We start from the raw sequence: 18,638 nt of genomic DNA, 5'->3' as shown, positions 1-18,638 counted from the left end.
AGACTTGATGGGCCGAATGGCCTAAGTCTGCTCCTATCACACATGACCTTATGAGAGTGACAGACAGATAAACACACACACGGAAACAAACAGCAGCACACAAACAGAGGGAGAGACAGACAGGCAGGCAGAGATAGTATAAGGCCTAATTGGGAACCAAACACTTGTCTATGGTGTAGAGTTTCCTTTTGGTTAGTTAATGGTTGGATGAGGTGTCAGGAGGACTGGTCCAGTGACAGGGAGGGCTGATATCAGACACCCAGTACATCCTGTACCGCTGACAAGGGGACAACAGGGGAGAGTTCTGTGTAAGGAGCAAAAGAATGCCTCGTCAGTTGGAAGCTGCCTCACAGTAGCTTTCCCTGAGTTGCTGCCTTACAGCACTTGCAGCGCCGGAGACCCGGGTTCGATGCCGACTATGGGCGCTGTCTGTAGGGAGTTTTTTACGTTCTCTCCCCGTGACCTGCGTGGGTTTCCTCCGGGTGCTTCGGTTTCCTCCCACACTCCAAAGACGTGCAGGTTTGTAGGTTAACACAAAATGCTGGAGTAACTCAGCGGGTCAGGCAGCATCTCGGGAGAGAAGGAATGGGTGACGATTCGGGTCGAGACCCTTCTTCAGACTGATCAAAAGAAGGGTCTCGACCCAAAACGTCACCCATTCCTTCTCTCCAGAGATGCTGCCTGACCCGCTGAGTTACTCCAGCATTTTGTGTCCACCTTTGATTTTAACCAGAATCTGCCATTTTTTTCCCGACAGGTTTGTAGGTTAATTGGCTTGGTATAAGTGCAAAATTGTCCCTGTTGTGTGTAGGATACTGCTGGTCAGCGCGGACCCGGTGGGCCGAAGGGCCTGTTTCCGTGCTGTATCTCTATACTCTAAACTAAACCGTAAAGAGGAGAGCAGTGGCGGAGTGGACGGTGTGGGGCGATCTTGGGCGGAGTGGACGGTGTGGGGCGATCTTGGGCGGAGTGGACGGTGTGGGGCGATCTTGGGTGGAGTGGACAGTTGCGAGGCAATCTTGGTCAGAGTCGGACACGATTCAGCACGATTCAGCCGGAGCACGTGAAGGTGAAGGGCGCGCCTTTAGAAAGGAGAGGAGGAGGAATTTCTTCAGCCAGAGGGCGGTGAATCTGTGGAATTCTTTGCCACAGACGGCTGTGGAGGCCAAGTCAGTTGATATTTTGAAAGGGGCAATTGTGCGGCACGGTGGCGCAGCGGGTAGAGCTGCTGCCTCACGGCGCCCGAGACTCGGGTTCCATCCCGACCACGGGTGCTGTCTGTACGGTGTTTGTACGTTCTCCTCGTGACCTGCGTGGGTTTTCTCCGGTTTCCTCCCACACTCCAAAGATGTCGTGCAGGTTTGTAGGTTAATCGGCTTTGGTAAATACTGTAACATTGGCCCGAGTGTGTGTAGGATAGTGTCAGAGTGCGGGGATCGCTGGTCGGCGCGGGCTCGGTGGGCCGAAGGGCCTGTTTCCACGCTGTATCTCTAAAGTCTAAAGTTCGACAAGGTCGTGATTAACGAGGGTTGCAAAGGTTATGGGGAGAAGGCAGGTTGAGAGGGAGAGATGGATCAGCCATGATCGAATGGCGGAGTGGACTTGATGGGCCGAATGGCCTAATTCTGCTCCTGTGACCTATGCACTTATGAGAGGGGGCGCACTGCACCGGAGCTGGTGCCTGTGTTTGGACGTGTTCTTGTGGGCTGGCTACAAGGGGAAGACAAACAGCTCCTAGCCGCTTGTGACCTGAAGCAAGTGGCTGGATATGGTGGACGCACATCCAATGGGTGCCCTTGAAAGAAAGAGCATTGGACAAATACGTCAAGGGGGAAACTTGCAATGACCGCTTCGAAGGGAAAACGAAGGAAGGGGTCGTGAAAACACACATTCAGTGGACATCATTGCTTCCCTGTCCATCTCCTGAGCTGGGAGACGCGATGTGGTTAATTTGGAGATGCAGCATGGAAACAGGCCCTTCGGTCCACTGAGTCCACCCTGACTATCCATCATTGTTCAGTCTGAAGAAGGGTCTCGACCCGTAACGTCTCCCGAGATGCTGCCCTGACCCGCTGAGTTACTCCAGCATTTTGAGGCAGAGAATTCCACAGATTCACAACTCTCTGACTGAAAAAGTTTTTCCCCATCTCAGTTCTAAATGGCCTACCCCTTATTCTTAAACTGTGGCCCCTTGTTCTGGACTCCCCCAACATTGGGAACATGTTTCCTGCCTCTAACGTGTCCAACCCTTTAATAATCTTATACGTTTCGATAAGATCCCCTCTCATCCTTCTAAATTCCAGTGTATACAAGCCTAGTCGCTCCAGTCTTTCAACATACGACAGTCCCGCCATTCCGGGAATTAACCTAGTAAACCTACGCTGCACGCCCTCAATAGCAAGAATAAGCACAGTCGTGTGTGAAGAGGGAGTAGGGCATGGGGCTCAGATCTCAGCCCTGTGGTGTGCCTCCTCCCCATACCCCCTGACTCCGCTATCCTTAAGAGCTGTATCTAGCTCTCTCTTGAATGCATTCAGAGAATTGGCCTCCACTGCCTTCTGAGGCAGAGAATTCCACAGATTTACAACTCTCTGACTGAAAAAGTTTCTCCTCATCTCCGTTCTAAATGGCCTACCCCTAGCCATGATCATATTGAATGGCGGTGCTAGCTCGATGGACCAAATGGCCTATTCCTACACCTATTTTCTATGTTTCTATGCTTGAAGGAAGGTCCCGACCCGAAACATCACCCATTCCTTTTCCCCAGAGATGCTGCCTGACCCGCTGAGTTACTTGCAGACAGCATTTAATGTTTGTCTTCATGAGAGAATGTACAGACAGCACCCGTAGTCGGGATGGAACCCGGGTCTCTGGCGCTGTGAGGTAGCAACTCTACCGCTGCGCCACTGCGCCGGCCTTTTTTAATTTAATTTGTTTTGTTTTGTTTGAGCACATCACATTATTCATTGGGAGACGAGAAATGATCACTGCCCTGAGGCAGTAACATAGAAACATAGGAAATAGGTGCAGGAGGAGGCCATTCGGCCCTTTGAGCCAGCACCGCCATTCATTGCGATCATGGCTGATCATCCACAATCAGCCTGCCTTCTCCCCATACCCCTTGATTCCGCTAGCCCCTAGAGCTCTATCTAGTAAGTTAGCTTTGAAGAATCCATCCCAACAGATTCCTCGCCTGCACCGCGTGTTGTTGTGGGAATCCAGCGTTACTGACTGAAATTATGTCTGCTGAATATGACACAAAGTTGGGCGAGGGCCAGCTCAAAGTGACTGCTCCACTTTCAGTCGAGGCATGGAATCCCCGCCGGAGTCCCAATAGAAATAGATGATAGCGTAAGAGTCACTGGAAACGCTCAGCATTATCAGGTAGCATCTGCGGAAAGAGAGAGAGAGAGGTGATGTTTCTGAGAAATGTGGGCCAAACAAACGCAGGCAGGCGGGACCAACGTAGATGGGGGAATGGACGCGTTGGTCTGAAGTTGACCTGTTTCCCTGCAAAATGGTTTTTGTCAGAACTGGGAAAATGTAGGAGATTTTTGGCACAGAGGACTGTGGAAATGGACTGTGGTTTCTCAAAGTCTTTTGCACACATTCATTCACAGGATGTTACTGGTTTTACAACTGGGAAAGATGCAGAAAGACATAATCACATCAATGGGAGGAAGAGACATTCTATGGTCACTTGAGAATAGTTTTGTTTGAATATAAACAAGTTAGGTTTAAGGTGCAGGGGCGGGGGGGAAGAAGAAATTTGGTTTAGTTTAGTCCAGGGATACAGTGGGGAAACAGGCCCTTCGGCCCACCAAGTCACACCGACCGCCCGTCACCCCATACACTAGCACTATCTTACAAACTAGGAACAGTGAGCAGTTTTTAACTAAGCCAATTAACCTACAAACCTAAGACAGACACAAAAAGCTGGGGTAACTCAGCGGGTCAGACAGCATCTCTGGAGAAAAGGAATGGGAGACGTTTTGGGCCGAGACCCTTCTACAAACCTGCACGTCTTTGGAGTGTGGGAGGATACGGGAAAACCCGGAGAAAACCCACGCGGGTCACAGGGAGAAACGTACTAACTCCGTACAGACAGGCTTGTATACACTGGAATTTAGAAGGATGAGAGGAGATCTTATCGAAACGTATAAGATTATTAAGGGGTTGGACACGTTAGAGGCAGGAAACATGTTCCCAATGTTGGGGGGAGTCCAGAACCAGGGGCCACAGTTTAAGAATAAGGGGTAGGCCATTTAGAACGGAGATGAGGAAAAACTTTTTCAGTCAGAGAGTTGTGAATCTGTGGAATTCTCTGCCTCAGAAGGCAGTGGAGGCCAATTCTCTGAATGCATTCAAGACAGAGCTAGATAGAACTCTTAAGGATAGCGGAGTCAGGGGGAATGGGGAGAAGGCAGGAACGGAGTACTGATTGTGGATGATCAGCCATGATCACATTGAATGGCGGTGCTGGCTCGAAGGGCCGAATGGCCTGCTCCTGCACCTATTGTCTATTGTCTGTTGTCACCCGGAGTCAGGATGGAACCCAGGTCTCTGGCGCTGTAAGGCAGCAACTCTACCGCTGCGCCACCGTGCCGCATTTTTCTTCATTCTGATGAAGTGCCTCCTGAAATGTTTTTTGAAAGTTGATAAGTTGTTGGAGCAGAGTTAGGCCGGTCAGTGCATCGAGTCCACTCTGCCATTCAGTCATGGCTGATCTGTCCTTCCCCCTCAACCCCATTCTCCTGCTTTCTCCTCAAAACTGCTGACACCCTTTTTTTCTATTTCCACAGATGCTGCCTGACCTGCTGATTACGTCTAGCATTTTCTGTTTTGATTTCAGATTTGCAGCACCTACTGATAGTTCTATCCTGTCAACTGATGTCTCAACTTTCCTCTAGTCCTCTTCTTTCAAAGTACTTCCTAAGACAACTGTGTGTAGCTGTATCTGGGGCCCATATCTGAGGAAGGATGTGCTGGCTCTGGAGAGGGTCCTGAGGAGGTTTACAAGAATGGTCCCAGCAATGAGTGGGTTAACTTACGATGAGCGTTTGTGGGCACTGGGCCTGTACTCGCTGGAGTTTAGGAGAATGAGGGGGGACCTCATTGAATCGCACCAAATAGTGAAAGGTCTGGATAGAGTGGATGTGGAGAGGATGTTTCCACTAGTGGGAGAGTCTAGGACCAGAGGGCACAGCCTCAGAATTAAAGGACTTTCCATTAGGAAGATAAGAAGGAATTTCTTTAGTCAGAGGGTGGTGAATCTGTGGAATTCTTTGCTACAGAAGGCTGTGGAGGCCAAGTCAGTGGATATTTCTAAAGCAGAGATAGATTAGTGCGGGTGTCAGGGGTTACGGGGAGAAGGCAGGAGAATGGGGTTAGGAGGGAGAGATAGATCAGCCATGATTGAATGGCGGAGTAGACTTGATGGGTCGAATGGCCTAATTCTTCTCCTATCACTTATGACCTTATGTTTTTACCTGGCTTAGAATCCATGCAGTTACAACTGTTTTATTCCATCCAAGACCACAAGAAATTGCAGAGAGTTGTGGACGCAGCCCAGACCATCGCACAAACCAACCTCCCTTCCATTAACTCCATCTACACCTCACGCTGCCTCGGCAAGGCCAGCAGCATAATCACGGACCAGTCTCACCCCGGTCACTTCCTCTTCTCCTCTTCAAAGGGTACAGAAGTGTGAAAACGCACACCTCCAGATTCAGGGACAGTCTCTTCCCGGCTGTTATCAGGCAACTGAACCGTCCTCTCACCAACTAGAGAGCGATCCTGACCTCCCATCTACCTCATTGGAGACCCTCGGACTATCCTTGATCGGACTTTGCTGGACTTTACCTTGTACTTAACGTTCTTCCCTTACCATGTATCTGTGTAAATGACTCGATTGTAATCGTGTGTTGTCTTTCTGCTGACTGGTTAGCACGCAACAAAAGCTTTTCACTGTACCTCGGTACACGGGACAAGAAACTAAACTGAACCGAACTGATGGAGGGGAAGAGAGACACAAAATGCTGGAGTAACTCAGCGGGTCAGGCAGCATCTCTGGAGAGAAGGAATGGGTGACGTTTTGGGTCGAGACCCTTCTTCAGACTTCCTCAGATGGAGAGGAAGGTTGTGTAGAGTGAGCTTGTATTCCATGAAGGTTTATTCCTGCTGCTAAATCTCAGGTTGGTGATCTTCCCCTCTGATACAAGGTTACAGCAGAGGTTAGCGGCCATGCCTGGCAGTGGAAATCTGGATCTCTTTTCAACAAAAGATAATGCAGGGTTGGGTGAAATAAATCCTTGCAGGTCTGAGTTTAGTTATTTCAGTTCAGTTTATTGTCACGTGTACCAAGGTGCAGTGAAAAGCTTTTGTTGTGTGCTAAGCTGTCAGCAGATAGACAATACATGATTACAATCGATCCATTTACAGTGTGCAGATACATGATAGGGGGTTATGTTTATTGCAACATTAAAGTCCAATCAAAAATAGCCCGAGGGTCTCCAACGAGGTAGATAGTAGTTCAGGACCACTCCCTCGTTGGTGAGAGGATGGTTCAGTTGCCTGATAACAGCCGGGAAGAAACTGTCCCTGGATCTGGAGGTGTGCGTTTCCACACTTCTGTACCTCTTGCCCGATGGGAGAGGGGAGAAGAGAGAGTGACCGGGGTGAGTGAGACTGGTCCTTGATTATGCTGCTGGCCTTGCCGAGGCAGCGTGAGGTGTAGATGGAGTCGATGGAAGGGAGGTTGGTTTGTGTGATGGTCTGGGCTGCGTCCACAACTCTCTGCGATTTCCTCTCTGCGGGTCTTGGATGGAGCCGTTCCCAGACCGCTCTGATGCATCCCGATGAGATGCTTTCTGCGGGGGCATCTGTGGAGGTTGGTCAGAGCTTTGCCAGCCAGAGGTTGGAAAGAATTGGAGCCAAAATGTGCAAGGAGCGTTAAAAAGGAAGGGTGGTAGAGCTGCCACCTACCAGCGCCAGAGACCCAGATTGGATCTGACATTGGGTGCTGCCTGCGTGGAGTTTGCACGTTTGTTGTAGAAATAGTGTTGATGCAGTGAAAGCTACACCTAACTGAGATTAAATCAACATCACCTGTTGATCACTGATGCTTTGTGATATTGGCGTAGATTTAAGGTCAAAGTCATAGTTATAGATTCCATTGAGTCACACAGTGTGGAAACAGGCCCTTCGGCCCAAATTGCCCATGCCGATCAACATGTCCCATCTACACTAGTCCCACCTGCCTGCGTTTGGCCCACATCCCTCTAAATCTATGCTATCCACGTACCTGTCTAAATGTTTCTCAAACGTTGCGATAGTACCTGCTTCAACTACCTCCTGTAATACAAAATGCTGGAGTAACTCAGCAGGTCAGGCAGCATCTTGGAGAGATGGAATGGGTGACGTTTCGGGTCGAGACCCTTCTTCAGTCTGAAGAAGGGTCTCGACCCGATATGTCACCCATTCCTTCTCTCCAAGATGCTGCCTGGCCTGCTGAGTTACTCCAGCATTTTGTGATACTTTCGATTTGTACCCGCATCTGCAGTTATTTTCCTACACCTCCTGTAACAGCTCATTCCATATATCTACCGCCGTTTGTCGGAGGAACGTTGCCACTCGAGGTCCTATTAAATCTTTACCCCCCACACCTTAAACCTGTGTCCTCTGCCTCTCGATTGCCCTGCTCTGGGCAAAAGGCTCCCTGCATCTACCCGATCTATTCCCCTCATGACTTTGTAGGCCTCTATAAGATCACCCCTCAGCCTCCTGCGTTTCAGGGCGGCACGGTGGCACAGCGGTAGAGTTGCTGCCTCACGGCGCCAGAGACCCGGGTTCAATCCTGACTACGGGTGCTGTCTGTACGGAGTTTGTACGTTCTCCCCGTGACGGTGTGGGTTTTCTCCGGGTGCTCCGGTTTCCTCCCACACTCCAAAGACGTAGGTTAATTGGCTTAGTATCATTGTTAATTTGCTCCTAGAGTGTGTGGAATAGCGTTAGTATGTGGCGATCGCTGGTCAGCACGAACTCAGTGGGCTGAAGGGCCTGTTTCCTCACTGTATCTCTAAACTAAATTAAATTAAACTAAACGTAAACGTTTGTAGGATAATTGGCTTCGGTAAAATTGTATATTGTCCCCAGTGTGGGATAGTGTTAGAGTGCAGGGATCGCTGGTTGGCATGGACTAGGTGGGACGTAGGGCCGAAGGGCCTGTTTCTGCGCTGTATCTCTAAACTCAAAAGTGAAGTGCAAAGTTTCAGGGAATAATGTCCTCGCCTGCTCAACCTCTCTCTGCAGCTCAAGTGGTATTCTCTGTGGAATTCTCTGCCTCAGAAGGCAGTGGAGGCCAATTCTCTGAATGCTTTCAAGAGAGAGCTAGATAGAGCTCTTAAGATTAGCGGAGTCAGGGGGTATGGGGAGAAGGCAGGAACGGGGTACTGATTGAGAATGATCAGCCATGATCACATTGAATGGCGGTGCTGGCTCGAAGGGCCGAATGGCCTCCTCCTGCACCTATTGTCTATTGTCTAAGTCCTGGAGTTTAAATCCAGCATCTTCCTGACTGAAGGAATCGCGAGTTCCTCAGTTCGACTGATTAGAGTCGTTCGTCTAAACACTGCAGACTTGATCTCCCGCTTGCAAAACACTTCAACTCCCCCTCCCATTCCCACACCGACCTTTCTGTCCTGGGCCTCCTCCATTGTCAGAGTGAGGCCCAGCGCAAATTGGAGGAACAGCACCTCGTATTTCACTTGAGCAGCTTACACCCCAGCGGTATGAACATTGACTTCTCTAACTTCAAGTAACCCTTGCTTTCTCTCTCTCTCCATCCCTCCCCCTTCCCAGTTTTCCGACCATTCCGACTATTTTCCCAGGTATCACAGAATGCTGGAGTAACTCAGCAGGTCAGGCAGCGTCTCTGGAGAGAAGGAATGGGTGACGTTTCAGGTCGAGACCCTTCTTCAGACTGATACCTTTGATTTGTACCAGCATCTGCAGTTATTTTCCTACACAACCATCTTCCTAATTACATTTTATCTCTGTTTGCTTTGTGGTCACCTTCTCCCAGCTAACAATGATCTATCCTACATTGCCCTTGATCAACATCCCCTTTGTCTCATTTTCACACCTCACTCTTCCTTATCTCTGTATCTCCCTCCCCCCTGACTCTCAGAAGGGTCTCGACCCGAAACGTCACCCGTCCCTTCTCTCCAGAGATGCTGCCTGTCCCGCTGAGTTACTCCGGCATTTTGTGTCTGTCCCAGGTCTAGACAGTGTACAGGATGATTGCCGGTTGGCAGGACTCGATGGGCCAAAGGGCCTAAAGTCAAATGTATACACATAGCTGTGGGTAGACACAAAATGCAGGAGTAACTCAGCGGGTCAGGCAGCGTCTCTGGAGAGAAGGTTCCCCCTTCCCAGTTCTCCCACCAGTCTTCCTGTCTCCTACTACATCCTATCTTTGTTGCGCTCCCTCCCAATAGACAATAGGTGCAGGAGGAGGCCATTCGGCCCTTCGAGCCAGCACCGCCATTCAATGTGATCATGGCTGATCATTCTCAATCAGTACCCCGTTCCTGCCTTCTCCCCATACCCCCTGACTCCGCTATCCTTAAGAGCTCTATCTAGCTCTCTCTTGAATGCATTCAGAGAATTGGCCTCCACTGCCTTCTGAGGCAGAGAATTCCACAGATTTACAACTCTCTGATTGAAAAGTTTTTCCTCATCTCAGTTCTAAATGGCCTACCCCTTATTCTTAAACTGTGGCCCTTTGTTCTGGACTCCCCTGACATCAGTCTGAAGAAGGGTCCCGACCTGAAACGTCACCCATTCCTTCTCTCCACAGATGAGTTAGTCCAGCATTGATGAGTTAGTCCAGCATTTTGTGTCTAACTGCCGGCGATGTTCTGGGTTCACTCGGCTGTTTTATGGGTGTGTCTCATCGCAGATTGAACAGCAACCTCTGCTGCACAGTTTGTGAATAGGGTACGAATCCCAGACTCTCAAAGGTTTCGGCTGCAGGCAGTTCCAGGTGCCGCAGATGTGTTAGTGTGGGGAGGAACCGCAGATGCTGGTTTACACCAAAGATAGACACAGAATGCTGGAGTATCTTGTGCTCATCACTTCCGAAGAGTCCATCAGGGACTATACTGGAAGTTATGGAAGTTACGGTCTGAAGAAGGGTCTCGACCCGAAACGTCACCCATTCCTTCTCTCCTGAGATGCTGCCTGACCCGCTGAGTCATTCCAGCATTTTGTGAATAAATACATTCGATTTGTACCAGCATGGAAGTTATGGAATATATATGGAATTTTTAACACAATCCTATACCCAATTTTTTTTTACACATTTACCAAGCCAATTAACCTACAAACCTGTACGTCTTTGGAGTGTGGGAGGAAACCGGAGCACCCGGAGAAAACCCACGCAGGTCACGGGGAGAACGTACAAACTCCGTACAGACAGCGCCCGTAGTCGGGATTGAACCCGGGTCTCCGGCGCCGTGAGGCAGCAACTCTACCGCTGCGCCACCGTGACCGCCCGTGTATGGAGCTCAACTAATTTTGATTAGTGCAGGTGTCGGAGGTTGTGGGGAGAAGGCAGGAGAATGGGGTTAGGAAGGAGAGATAGATCAGCCATGATTGAATGGAGGAGTAGACTCGATGGGCCGAATGGCCTGATTCTACTCCAATCCATTATCACCTTATGAACTCAGCGGGTCAGGCAGCATCTCTGGAGAGAAGGAATGGGTGACGTTTCGGGCCGAGACCCTTCTTCAGACGCCTGATGGGCGCTGGAAATCACACCCTCAACTGCAGTCCCAAGCCCGGAGATTGATCTTTAAACTAAACTCTTTATTATTGCAGTCGTCCCACCAATGAGTCTCTGCAAAAAAATGAACCTGAAATGGAGTCACTTTGCTAAACGATTCCTTTATTTCCCCTCCTGTTTTTTTCCCAGTCCGAAGAAGGGTCTCGATCCAAAACGTCACCTATCCATGTTCTCCACAGATGCTGCCTGACCCGCTGAGTTACTCCAGCACTCTGTGTGTTTATCTTCGGTGTAAACCGGCATCTGCAGTTCCTTCCTACACCTCTTTTTTTTTTCTTTTTCTTTGCAGATTATCGAGTCTTCTGCACAAACTGGGGGGCACATTAGTTCCTGTTGGGTTTTTTTTTTGGGTGTAAATTTTACAGATAATGCGTTATGAATTCACAAACGGACACGAAACTGTGATATTTAGTGTGTGTTCTCAGTCCGTTTCCTTTAACTGTGACTGTATTTTTCTCTCTCGGTCTCTATCTTCTACGTCGCTGTCTCCATGTCCCCCTGTTTTCTCATTTTTCTTCTTATTCCAAAGTGCTTGAAACTCTCCATTCTACCGCCCAACATTGTGCTCAAGTGTGTGTCTGAGGTTAGTGTCCTGGCTGTTTTAACGTGTGCCCTGTGCTTGGTATCCTGACTGTGGTGTGAGTCTGACACCTTACTGCTACGGTCAGCACACTGACTTGTCCCACCATCCCCTCACCCCCGTGCCAATATTGTTCTGAGACCAATATTGTGTCAAGTCGAGTGTGCGTTTGAAGTTAGTGACTGAGGTGAGCGTACCTGAGAGTCCCTGGGGGGGGGGGGGGGGGGTTTGAAGTTTCCCCCTTGTCTACTTGAGCCAGGGTTTATCATTCTAACCTTACTCAGTGCTGCAAGTCCCAAGGTTTACTCGAGTGTGTGTGTGTGTGTGTGTGTGTGTGTGTGTGTGTGTGTGAGAGAGAGAGAGAGACTCGCATCTGTGTGCCAGTGCGATCAAATGCTTGAGCCAATTAAGTAAGTTGTCCGCCGACGTGTGGCTGAGGTTTTTAGTGAGATCACATCTCCTCTCCGGTGTGCCTCTGAAATTAATGTTCTGATTGTTCCCGACGTCAGTCTGGGGCTGAGATACTGCCCTCTGCTTCCCGATTACACCACTCACTGTCTGCTGTAGGCAGACTCAAAATGCTGGAGTAACTCAGCGGGACAGGCAGCATCATCTCAGGAGAGAAGGAATGGGGTGACCTGGAAGGGTCTCTCGACCCGAAACGTCACCCATTCCCCTCTCTCCTGAGATGCTGCTGCCTGACCCGCTGAGTTACTCCAGCGTTTTGTGTCTGCCTTCGATTTGAACCAGCATCCTGCAGTTATTATCCTGCACCATCTGCTGTGATGGGTTTGAGAGAGGGGTCTTGTTGCAGCTCCCGTGTGAGTGGTGTGTGAGTGTGGCCGCCTAGCATCGTGGTGGCCCACTGAGGTAAGTGTTCTGACTGCACTGGCGTGTCTCTGGGGCTGTCCTGGGTCTGTGCTGTGAATACCACTGCATGTTATTGAAAAGGGGAGCTGTACATCGCTCAAAGACAAGAGAGGGGCGTGGTGGGGGATGGTGGGGGACGGTGAGAAGATGGTTGCCCAGACATGGTTGCTGATGAAATTCTGATGAACCAAAGATGGATTTTGGGGGTGAAACCTCAACCACAAATGGTCTCGGCCTTTACAATCTGGTGTCACCTCAAGGCCGCGGAGGCCAAGTCAGAGGATGTTTCTAATGGCAGAGATAGATAGATAGATAAGGCAGAGATAGATAGATTCTTCATTAGTGCGGGTGTCAGGGGTTGTGGGGAGAAGGCAGGAGAGCGGGGTTTTAGCAAGGAGAGATAGATCAGCCACGATTGGATGGCGGAGTAGACTTGATGGGCCGAATGGCCTAATTCTGCTCCTATCGCTGATGAACTTGTGAATCTAGCCCATGAGTGGAATGGGAACCCCCGTTCCAGAGACATGGACAGATAATCCAGGGAGGCTTTGCAGTGCAGTATTGAAGGGCTACTGCACTGACGGCCCCAGAACCATAGAGATGTACAGCATAGAAACAGGCCCTTCGGCCCATCGTGTCTATGCCGGCCTTCATGCCCTCCTATTAATCCTACTTGCCTCCATTAATTCCATATCCGCCCATGTCTTGCTCATTCAAGTACCTGCCCCCGAGCTTTGTAAATGTGCTGTCCCTGCCTCACCACCTCCTTAGTTTAGTTTAGAGACACAGCGGGGAAACAGGCCCTTCGGCCCACCGTGCCCGCGCTGACCGGTGATCCCCGCACACCAACACTATCCCACACCCACTAGGGACAATTTTTCGTAACATTTACCAACTACTTCACAGTTCGTGAGTCTGAAGAAGGGTCCTGACCTGAAACGTTGTCTGTCAATTCCCTCCACAGATGCTGCCTGACCCGCTGAGTTACTGCAGCACTTTGTGTTCTGCTCTGGGTTTCAGCATCTGCGGTATCTTGTGTCACCACCAATTCTCATGTTCATGTCATAGCAGCAGAAGCAGGCCATTCGGCCCATCTAGTCTACTCCGCCATTCAATCATGACTGATCTATCTCTCCCTCTCCATCCCATTCTCCCGCCTTCTCCCCATAACTCCTGACACCCTTACCAATCAAGTATCTCTGCCTTTAAAATACCTATTGACTTGGCCTCCACATCCGTCTATGGCAATGAGTTCCACAGATTCACCACCCTCTGGCTGAAGAAATTCCACCCCAGCTCCTTTCTAAAGGTATGGTCCTTTTATTCTGAGGCTGTGCCCTCTGGTCCTGGACTCTCCCACCAGTGGAAACATCCTCTCCACATCCACTCTATCCAGGCCTTTCACTTGCACATTTACTAATCATGCCACCAATATTCTCATACAAACCACTAGTACATGCGACGAAGATCAGAGGACTGGGCATCGATCCCGATGGCAAAACGCTGGTCACAGGCCTCCAGTGTGAAAAGCAACCCTTCACCATCACCCTCTGCCTCCCACCACCAAGCCAGTTCTGCACCCAGTCTGAAGAGGAGTCTCGACCCGAAACGTCGCCCATTTCTTCGCTCCAGAGATGCTGCCTGTCCCGCTGAGTTACCCCAGCATTTTGTGTCTATCTTAGACAATAGACAATAGGTGCAGGAGTAGGCCATTCGGCCATTCGAGCCAGCACCGGCTTTCATTGTGATCATGGCTGATCATCCACAATCAGTACCCCGTTCCTGCCTTCTCCCCATACCCACTGACTCCGCTATCTTTAAGAGCTCTATCTAACTCTTTCTTGAAAGCATTCAGTGAATTGGCCTCCACTGCCTTCTGAGGCAGAGAATTCCACAGATTCACAACTCTCTGAGTGAAAAAGTTTGTCCTCACCTCCGTTCTTCTGCATCCAGTTAGTTGTGCCTTGGACAAGCTCCCAACCTCCCTCTCTCGGCAGATAACAAACATACTATTAAGAACTCAGGGGGGGGGAGGACTCCTTAGAGTGATAGTCGTAGAGTGACACAGTGTGGAAACAGGCCCTTCGGACCATCTTGCCCACACCGACCAACATGCCCCAGTTATACTAATCCCACCTGCCCGCGTTTGGTCCATATCCCTCCAATCCTGTCCTATTCATGTACCTGTCTGTTTTCTAAATGTTGGGATAGTCCCAGCCTCTGGAAGCTCATTGCAAACACCCTTCTCATCAGTACTATTAGCCAAAGTTTATCAATCGACCAACGCCATCTTGGAAATCGTTGAACACATAACTCTTTGTGGGACCTTAGCTAAAGTGGCTGCACAGTCCCCCATGTAACGTAAATGAACACACTACGTACACACGTACATACATCACGGAAATTAAAGTCTTCCTTTGCCTACAAATCGGTTTGCCCTGAGAGTGTGAAAGGCGCTATCAAAATACACGTCTATTTTCTTCACAGTTCCGTGCACAAGTGTCAGATAACCACGGTGGTCTCCCAACACGACCACCACCCTGTCTCAATGCAGTGTCCAATTGCTCGGCACTCTGGGAAATGGAAGGCTTTGAGGGGGGCCTTATATTTAGGGAGAGTGTGAATGGACAGGTCGGCACGGTGGCGCAGCGGGTAGAGCCACTGCCTCACAACGCCGGAGACCCGGGTTCGATCCTGACCACGGGTGCTGTCTGTACGGAGTTTGTACGTTCTCCCCGTGACCTGCGGGGGTTTTCCCCGGGTGCTCCGGTCTCCCCCCACACTCCATAGACACATGCGGGTGTGCAGGTGAATTGGCTGCTGTAAATTGTCCCCGGTGTGTGCGGATCGGATAGAACTAGTGCGTACACATTTTCGTCAGTACTTTTAGCCAAAGTTTAACCATCAACCGAAGCCACCTGGAAAATCAATTCTGATTGATTTTGATGAGCGAGGGTCGGCACGGACTCGGTGGGCCGAAGGGCCTGTCTCCACACTGTTTCTCTAAACTAAACCAAACTAAAACAAAACTAAATTTAGTAACCCTGATTTTAGCAGATTGTTTCCTTTCATTGAGGGTTCCAAACACATAATAAAACCTTAAAGATGTAAGGAATGTGGGGGGGGGGGGGGGGGGGGGGTGGGGGGGTTGTAGGGTGGATGTGGGTAAACGATGTCACTAAATAGCTTTGAATAGTCCAGGGAAGAGTGCAACAAAGATACGAGAGAGAAAATGGCGGAGTGGTGCGGTGGGATTTGGGTGGAGAGTGGATTATTGGGAGCAAGGTTTGGTGGGAAGGGGGCGAGCTGGGGTGCAGACATGTTTACCTTTGGCGGGACACCTTGTTCCTGAAGTTTTCTTTCTGTTTGAACTTCCTTGCTAGAGAGACAGTGGTTGAGATACATACATACATACACACATACATACATATACACACACACACACACCTACATACATACATACATACATACATGTCTGAAGAAGGTTCTGGACCCGAAACGTCACCCATTCCTTCTCTCCTGAGATGCTGCCTGACCTGCTGAGTTACTCCAGCATTTTGTGATACCTTCGATTTGTACCAGCATCTGCAGTTAATTTCCTATACATACAAACATACATACATACACACACACACACACACATACATACATACATGCATACATACATACACACACACACACACACACACACACACACACACACACACACACACACACACACACACACACACACACACACACACACACACACATACACATATATATATGCATACATACACACGTACATACATACATGTATACACACATGCATACATACATACACCATAAGTGCAGGAGTAGGCCATTCGGCCCTTCTAGCCATATTCCAGCACGATCAGTTGAGTTCTGTGTTTGTGTCTAACCATCTCTCTCTGTTGTGTTCCAGGCGTCTCTGTACTCCCTCGCACTCAAATGCCTTATCAGCCTCTCCACTGTAATATTACTGGGTCTGATTATTGTCTATCATGCTCGTGAGATTCAGGTAAGGCATCAACCTTCCTTTTTCCGAGCCTACCCCCCCCACCTTCCCCCCCCCCCACCTTCCCCCCCCCCCACCTTCCCCCCCCCCCCTCGTCTCCCCCTCCTTCCCCACACCCGGCTCAGGTGGGGACTTGTGCAGTGGGGGCAATGGTCACAGGGAGGCCCACCCTCCATCACCGATGAGACTCACCCCGTGTCGTGTCTCACCTGCTCCCCACACTCGGCTCTCAGCTCTGCCGTGCACTCTAAACTCTCTACGCCCTGGGTGTGTGGGGGGATTTGTTTTTGAACAACAGTTTTTTTCCAGGCCGGGAGTATCCGACAAGGTGACAATTTATATAGTTTAGAGACACAGCGCGTAAACAGGCCCTTCGGCCCTCCGGGTCCGTGCCGACCAGCGATCCCCGCACACTAACACTATCCTACACACACTAGGGACAATGTTTACATTTACACCAAGCCAATTAGCCTACAAACCTGTACGTCTTTGGAGTGCGGGAGGAAACCGAAGATCTCGGGGGAAAACCCACGCAGGTCACGGGGAGAACGTACAGACTCCGTACAGACAGCACCTGTAGTCGGGATCAATCAGGTCAAGGGCAATTAAGGATTTCCCATCCTGAATTGAGAAAGTGTGACGTATCTGCCGTCTTAAACTACTGGGCTGGGCTTGAGATGAATTTGTTCCCACATTGATGTTGGGTCAAGGGTCTCGAAGGTCCAAGGATGAAAAGAATGGCAATTAATATCAAAGACCACTTCATCTGGTGTGCATCTTGAACAGTAACTTGTGGATGAAGGTAGACACAAAATGCTGGAGTAACTCAGCGTGTCAGGCAGCATCTCGGGAGAGAAGGAATAGGCGACGTTTCGGGTCGAGACCCTTCTTCAGACTGACGAAGGATCTCGATGATGATGAATCTTGCAGATGATGAATTCCCCAATCCCCCTGCCTTGGATACGTTGAAGGCAGTGGCCGCCAGGTTTGGAGATGCTTTGTCGAGTAGCCGAGGCATTTTCTACACAGTGGACACTGCAATCATGATGTGCAGGTGCAGCAGGAAATGAATGGACAGGGAGCCCTAGGGTGACACTAGGGGTTGCCAACTTCCTCACTCCCAAATACGGGACAAAGGGTGATGTCACCGCCCTGCGCCCCACGTGACCTCACCCAGCCAGCGGCCACGTGCTCCCGCTCCACCAATGGCGGCCGCCCGGGCCAGGAGCACTTTCATCTTAAACCTATGTCCTCTGGTCCTCGATTCACCTACTCTGGGCAACAGACTCTGTGCATCTACCCAATCTATTCCACTCATGATTTTATACGTGAGTGATGGATCCTTGGTGCAGAATGTTTATTTAATACTCCTGCCCAAATCTCCCGTTTCCTTCTGCGTTTTTGTCGGGCCCTCATTATTAATTCTCAGTCCTCTTAACCCCCAAAGAATATCTTTCTGTCTCGTTGCCTCAGCCATCGTCTTTCAAGCCAAATCGGGCAGCACGATGGCGCAGCGGTAGAGTTGCTGCCTCACAGCACCAAAGACCCGGGTTCGATCCAGAAAACTGGTGCTGTCTGTACGGAGTTTGTACGTTCTCCCCCATGACCTGCGTGGGGTTTTCTCCGAGATCTTCGGTTTCCTCCCACACTCCAAAGACGTACAGGTTTGAAGGTTAATTGGCTTGGTATAAAAAAATGTAAAATTATCCTTAGCGTGTGTAGGATAGTGTTAGCGTCCGGGGATCGCTGGTCGGTGCGGAATCGGTGGGCCGAAGGGCCTGTTTCCGCGCTGTATCTCTAAACTAAACTAAACTAAACCAAACCCTGGCAAGTGTTGATCCCAGTGTAGGGATTTGAAACGTGACATCTCTGAAATAATGTGTAAAACATATTAATATATGCAGTGAAGCATTAAACAGTTGAAGATTTATGTGCAAACATTCATGTTAATTGAAAAACATTCCCATTAAAATAATTTCCTGACGATCTCCTTGACAGGTCTAGCACTTGCGTTTCCGGTTTCAGAGCCCGCCACGTTAAATATTTATTTTCCTGTATATTAGATGTCAGCCGTGTCTTGGTGGCTATCACTTTCACCATTAGAGCAGGAGGATGCCCCTGACCAAAGGGAGGAGACCTTCATCCAAGATGATTCTCTTGGGAGACACAAGATGCTGGAGTATCTCAGCGGGTCAGGCAGCATCTCTGGAGAGAAGGTATGGGTGACTTTTCGGGTCGAGGCCCTTCTTCAGACTGATGTCAGGGGAGAGGGCGGGACACCCGGGACACCCACCCTCTCCCCTGACATCAGACTGAAGAAGGGC

General features: G+C 49.8%; 1 protein-coding gene across 2 annotated transcripts in view; it reads left to right on the top strand.

Annotated features, from left to right (window-relative positions):
- The window catches only part of kcnn1a (potassium intermediate/small conductance calcium-activated channel, subfamily N, member 1a), a 92,394-nt gene that overhangs the window by 41,122 nt on the left and 32,634 nt on the right, over positions 1-18,638 (top strand). For both annotated transcript variants that reach the window (XM_078423791.1, XM_078423792.1), the window contains exon 3: positions 16,222-16,317. In XM_078423791.1, the coding sequence (XP_078279917.1) occupies positions 16,222-16,317 (96 nt within the window). The remainder of the gene's footprint in view (positions 1-16,221; positions 16,318-18,638) is intronic.

This window comes from Rhinoraja longicauda, chromosome 28 (genome assembly GCF_053455715.1).
Source record: "Rhinoraja longicauda isolate Sanriku21f chromosome 28, sRhiLon1.1, whole genome shotgun sequence".
NCBI lineage: Eukaryota > Metazoa > Chordata > Chondrichthyes > Rajiformes > Arhynchobatidae > Rhinoraja > Rhinoraja longicauda.
The sequence above is the reverse complement of the archived record's forward strand: the minus strand, read 5'-3'. Positions and strand labels throughout refer to the sequence as shown.